At 66.8% G+C, this 6,000-nt stretch overlaps 1 protein-coding gene across 6 annotated transcripts in view; it reads left to right on the top strand.

The window, feature by feature from the left end:
• Positions 1-354: 354 nt before the first annotated feature.
• FAAP100 (FA core complex associated protein 100) overlaps positions 355-6,000 on the top strand; it is a 12,183-nt gene continuing 6,537 nt past the window's right edge. For 3 of the 6 annotated variants that reach the window (XM_027567724.2, XM_027567725.2, XM_027567726.2), the window contains exons 1-6: positions 355-595; positions 842-960; positions 1,784-2,709; positions 3,868-4,024; positions 4,864-5,633; positions 5,737-5,876. In XM_027567724.2, coding sequence (XP_027423525.1) covers positions 431-595; positions 842-960; positions 1,784-2,709; positions 3,868-4,024; positions 4,864-5,633; positions 5,737-5,876 — 2,277 coding nt within the window. In that variant the 5' untranslated portion in view covers positions 355-430. The remainder of the gene's footprint in view (positions 596-841; positions 961-1,783; positions 2,710-3,867; positions 4,025-4,863; positions 5,634-5,736; positions 5,877-6,000) is intronic. The other 3 variants (XM_027567729.2, XM_027567727.2, XM_027567730.2) reach the window with 3 other exon arrangements.

The raw sequence follows: 6,000 nt of genomic DNA, 5'->3' as shown, positions 1-6,000 counted from the left end.
CGGAGCCAACCACCGGGACCCCGAGGCCCCGCACGTGCGTGCGAGGGGCTGCAGGCCGCGGTGTTCCCCACCCCGGACGGCGCTTGGGGCCGCGCGAAGGGCGGACGGGGTCCGCGGGCGCAGGCTCTGGGGTGTCCCGCGTTTGGCCTCAAACCCGCCGGCTCTCTGGCAAACCGCCGCGTCCACCTTCCCGCAGTGGCGCGGCCCCCCCGCCCGCCAGCCGGGGCTCCGGCCGGGGCCCCGCCCCCCGACGCCGCGGAGCCCGCGAGCCGACCCGGCCCCGCCCCCGCCCGGGCAGCTTTACGGCGGAGGTCGCGCCGCGACGTGGGCGGCCGTAAAGCGCCCCCGCCCGCGCCCCGCGCCCCGCGCCCCCCGCCCCCCGCCCCCAGCCCCCAGACGGAGCTGCCTCCCCGCGCTCCCGGCCCACGCCATGGCCGGCCTCGAGCCGCGGGTGGAATACCTGGAGAGCTTCCGCTGCCCGCTCGGGGGCCTGGCGGCGGGCAAGCCCCGCGTGCTGTGCCACGGGGCCGAGATCTTCGTGTCCACCGGGAGCGAGTTCGTCTACGTCTACGACCAGGAGGGGAGGCTGCTGACCGTGAGCCCTGGGCGGGGGCCCCGGGAAGGAGAATGCGGGCGGGGAGGGGTCGGGCCCCTGGAGCCCCCCCGGGGGGGGGCGGGAAGACGGGGGACAGACCACCCCGGTCGAGGGGTCGGGGCGAGGAGACTTGAGGGGGGTTCTGGTTCTTTGGGAGGAGCTTGTTTAAAGACTGGGTGCTGTGCTCTGCCTGCTCTGCGCGCTTCACGCGGCTGGCCTGACGCTGCCTTGTCCCCCGATGTCCAGGCTGTGTACAGGTTCCCTGGCCAGGTGTGGCACCTGGAGCTCTGGGCCCCCCGCAGGCTGCTCTACGTCCTGTGCGCCCAGAAGGGCATCTACTGCTTGTCGTTGGACCAGGCGAGCAGGTGACGGGGACAGTGGGCAGCACGCGTTGGGGAGGCTGACTCGGCCTCAGGGGCACTCCTCATTGGCCCTGGCCACCCCACCCTGTCTCCTCAAACACTGCCCGTGGGACCTATACGCGTGGCGTGGCCTTGATCAGGTTCACAGTGAGCACGCACCAGCCCTCATCTGGAGGACCTGGAGGGCTGGTGGGCTCAGGGCCCAGCTCTGAAGTCTGGGGAGCCCCCAGCCCCCAGCATCTGCAGCAGGCTCCTGCCCAAGGGGCATCCTTAGTAAATGGGGCTCAGGCTGCAGAGTGCGCAGCCTGAGGCAGGATCCTGTCCGCTCCGGCGTGGCACACCTTTTAGGCGGGTCTCTGCAGTTAGCCGTCACAAAGCACCCTGAACCCTGAGGCAGTCGAGGGGGCCGATATTGAGGAGCTAGGCCCCTCCCGTGCTCCAGTGCAGAGGCTAGACACGGGCCCGTGCTCCTTACTGGCTCAGCACTTAAGAAGGTAGGGGATGTGATTCACAGGCTAGACTCTGGGGGTCTTACGGTTCTGCGCCGATGAGGGTTTTCCTCCCGAACCCGTTTCTGGAAGCCTGGATACATCCTGTTGTGTGCGTGTCCCAGGGTGACTGGTGCTGATGACAGCAGTCTGCGGGCCGATGAGAGGTCATGTGACAGGCCATCTGCTCCCGGGTGGGCCTTCCCCACACTGCTGAGGGGCAGTAATGGGCACCGAGGCCACTCCCTGGGAAGACCCCAGGCCCAGTGTGCTCAGTGGCGCGTCGCTGGGAAGAGAGCGTGTGCACATTCTGACCCACTGTTCCCTGGTTCTTGAAGGTCTGTGAACCAAGGTGATGGGGACGACAGAGGCAGCGAGGACGGCGAGCCCCCTTGCGCTGCGGTCCCCGTGCACCCAGATGCCTGCCTCCTCCCGGATGACACTCTGTGCACTTTCACTGTGGTCGATGACATGCTTGTCACCCTGGCACAGGGCCCTGCCCGGTGGAAGGTACAGCTGTCTGACTGCCCCTGTCCAGGGGAGGACGCCAGACCCAGAGGCCAAATTGGCGAGGTGGAGTTGTCCACCTCCAGCCCCTTGGCTGGGGCCCCCGGGGAGCCCACCGCCCCCCACATCCTCCCAGTGCTGTGCTGCGTGTGTCCTCCGGGCAGTCGTGCTCTGCAGGGCCGTACACGGGGCTCCAGGGGCTGCTTGCTGGAACAGGCCCTCTTTGGGCTACTCTTTGGAGTTGATGCCTCCCTTCTAGAATCACCAGTGATCCTCTGTGGTCTCCCCGATGGCCAGCTCTGCTGTGTGGTCTTGAAGACCCTGGTCACCTCAAGGTTGTCCCCAGGAGACCCGAAGGCCCTTGTCAAGATCCTCCATCACCTGGAGGAACCCGTCGTTTTCATTGGGGCCTTGAAGACAGAGTCATTGGCCGAGGACGCGGAGGACACACACCCTGACTGCCTAGTGGCACTTGGTCACGACGGCCGGATCCTGGCCATCAAGGCCAGCTGGGACGAGGCAGGGACTCTGGTGCCAGAGCTGCGGGAGTACCAGCTGCCGGGGCCTGTGCTCTGTGCGGCCTGTGGCGGGAGTGGTCGTGTGTACCATAGCACCCCCTCGGAGCTGTGTGTCGTGGACCTGGCTCGGGGACGGGCCTCCGGCAGGGGCCCGGGAGGCCTGCCGTCTCTGCTGTGTCCAGCCGGTTTAGGCATCTGCAGCGTCGTCACCCTCTCTGTGTCCTGCGAGGTGCCCGAAGGTACAAGCTGCCATTCAAACCTGAGATGCCACAGCGTGTCGTGGTAGGGGGTGGAACTTTCCGTGTGGCTGTCTTCTGCGCTGTGGACTGGCCCATCTTCGTCTCCCTGCTGTGTTCCCGTCTTTTGCAAACCTGACGGGCAGGCTCCTCCCCAGCTGCTGTAGGCTGGCGCTTGTTTCAGGGTCCCGGGGTGCCTGATGGTTTGTGTCCCATGTGGGTAGGGGCGGGGGCTGCCCCTGGGCCGCACAGGACAAGGGCATCTCTCCAAGACAGGTCTTCTGTGGTGGGGAGTCCCGGGAGATTCAGGTGGGTTCCAGCCAAGCCCTGGCGTGTTTCTGAAGGCTAGGAAACGCTTTCCCCGCTTCCCGTGCGGCCTGTACCCTGGGCCCCTCTGCGCCGGAGCTTCGCGCTGGATGTGGCTTCCCCAGGCGGCACCGGGGAAGGTGGTAGCTGTGTTTGCCCGGCGCTATGGGGTGAGGACAGAGCCACCCTACCCCGGCGCCGTTCTCGAGGAGACGGCCCACGGGGCGGTGCTCGTTGCGGAGGAAGCACTCCGAGGGGACAAGGCCAGTGTCTGTGCCGCAGGGAAGGACGGCCGCAAGTACGGCGGTGCCAGGCTGCAGCCCGGCCCGCGCATGCTCCGTGCCTCGCTCTTCCAGCTGCCTCACCTCGGCCCGGGGCTCAGGGCCTCAGTGGCAGTGGGCGTGGGAGACAAGCAGACAGTTGCAGGAGGTGGAGCCCAGGGGAGGGAAGGGGACGGAAGACACTAGAGAGCCCCAGGCTTCCGGAAAGCCCTGGTGAGCATGGAGCTCTTCCCTGCAGACCACAGGGGCCCGTTGAAGGTCCAGCTGCACCTGGCTGATTCAGGGGCCCACATGGGTCCTTGCTTGGCCTCGTTTAGGCCCCTTCCCCACATGGCTCTAAGCTGCTCTGTGTGCCAGCATTCTCCCCCAGGGAGGGCCCTTCAGAACGTGTGATGAGATGGACGCGGGCAGGGACTCTGCCCGGGCCCTGGTGCGTGTCCAGGGCTCCACAGCTCCGTCTCCGGGACCCGCTCTTTCTCACGTGGGTGCGGGCCTGCAGACGACCTCTGTCCTCTGCCTCCGGTGGCTTGTCCTCCCCACCCATTGACCGGGCCCCACGGGTGTGCATCTTCAGGTGGTGCCAGACTCCTGGCCCTGTCCGCCAGGGGGCGCCTGATGACCTGCAGCCTGGACCTGAGCTCTGAGATGCCGTGCCCCACCAGAGCCGCTGTGGCCGATACTGGCCAAAAGATTAAGGAATTGCTTTCTGGAATCGGCACCGTCTCTGAGAGGTGAGCAGCCGGGCTGCCGGTGGCTCGGGCAGAGGACAGTGCTGCGTCCGCGGGGGCAGCGTCTTGGGTGGTGGCATTGGCCCAGGCTTTTGACCCCAGGGACAGCGCCAGATGCCATGTTGCATGGCAGAAGGTGAAAGGGACGTCCCCTGTTTCCTAGACCCCACCCACACCTCTCCCTGCTAGCAGGCAGGGACCCTGCCCGTGCTGGCTCCTCGGCCCTCCCCCAGGGCACCCCTCTCCTCCGAGGCCTCTGCCTTCCTGTCTCAGCAAAGGCCCCAGCGGCCTTTTCCTCTGACCCGTTCAGAGAAACGGGGCTCCCTTCAGTCATCACTTGCTTTTCTGTGCGGCACGGAGTGACAGTCTGTAGGCCCTGGTGCCCTGTGGTTCAAGGCGCCGGGGCCTACAGTTTCCGAAGTGCCTGCTGTCCTCTGGGCCGTCACGTGCGGCCGCGGCGGAGCAAAGGGGCCCACTCGGAACATGGCTGGGAAGGCGCAGCTGCCCCTGGGCCCACGAGGCCCTGACGAGGTTGGCGGAGGCCAGGAGTCCGGCGAGCGAGGCCAGGCCTGCTTAGTGTGGGCTGTGTCAGCTCCATCCTCTGCCCGCCGTGGTCCTGCTGCCTGAGAGCAGGGGTTGGGTCAGACGGCTGGGGGCCCCTTCAGAAGGGCTGCGGCATGGGGCGGGACCGGAGCGCTGCTCCCTGAGGCAGCAGCTTGCCCCTCACGGGGTGTGTGTCAAGGAGCGAGGTTCTGGTGTCTTCCTGTCCTGGGAGGAGGGGACGAGGGGCCCACCACCACGCCTCCTTCTCCTCCCTCGGGTGCCACGTTTGCTCTTTCCAGAGTGTCTTCTCTGAAGAAGGCAGTTGACCAGCGGAACAAGGCCCTGACGTGTCTCAACGAAGCTATGAACGTGAGCTGCGTCCTGCTGGCCAGCCGGGAGGGCCCCAGGCCCATCTCATGCACCACTACCACCGCCTGGAGCCGCCTGCAGCCGCAGGACGTGCTGACGGCCACCTGCCGGCTGGAGAACAACAGTGGCCTCAGTCTGGACCGGGGCTGGGCTTTGTGTGTGCAGGTGTTGACCAGCACCCCTGCCTCAGACACAGACGTGGCTGGCTCGGCCACCACCTACACCATCCCTGTGGACCGACTGGGCCCTGGCGATCGGCGGGAGGTGACGTTGCCCCTGGGCCCTGGGGAGGATGGTGCCCTGGACCTGCCCCTGACCGTGTCCTGCGCACTCCACTACAGCCTCAGGGAGGTTGTGGGCGGGGCCCTTGCTCCCTCGGAGTCTTTCAAGGACCCCTTTTTGGATGAGTGCCCCCCCGATGTCTTGCCTGAGCAGGATGGCATCTGCCTGCCCCTGAGCAAGCACACTGTGGACATGCTGCAGTGTCTGCGCTTTCCTGGCCTGGCCACACCCCACACGCAGCCCTCTGGGCTGCTCGGCCCTGTGAGCGACTCTGTGGACACCTTCTTAGGATCTCTTGGGCCACGCAGCGAGCCAGCGGGACCCGCTTCCCTGCGGGCCAAGTTCCTGCCCCCATCGGTGGCCACAATCAAAGTGTCCGCAGAGCTTCTGAGGGCCGCCTTGGGGGACAGTCACACAGGTTGGTGGTGTTGGCTGGCTTCACTGTGGCCTCAGGGCCTGGGGACACGGGGCTCCTCCCTCTTCCAGGCCCCGCCCAAGCTCACTGCGGCACCCCTGTCCAGCAGGCACGTCCCTGGGCTGCGCCACCCTGCAGTGGCTCCTCGCTGAGAACACGGCCCTGGATGTCGTGCGGTCCCGACGGCTGTCCTCGGTCCAGGGAGTGGCCCCAGATGGCACTGACCTACACCTTACCATCCGAGAGGCAAGCGGGGGTCAGCCCTCCGGGGAGAGGCTTCTCCGAGTGGCATCCCGGAGCCAGCTGTGTCTCTGGGCTGCTTGAGAGGAATCGGGTCGTCGGTCCCCACCTTCCAGAGGTTTTCGATGTG

Source organism: Zalophus californianus, chromosome 16 (assembly GCF_009762305.2).
Source record: "Zalophus californianus isolate mZalCal1 chromosome 16, mZalCal1.pri.v2, whole genome shotgun sequence".
NCBI classification, from domain to species: domain Eukaryota; kingdom Metazoa; phylum Chordata; class Mammalia; order Carnivora; family Otariidae; genus Zalophus; species Zalophus californianus.
The sequence above is the reverse complement of the archived record's forward strand: the minus strand, read 5'-3'. Positions and strand labels throughout refer to the sequence as shown.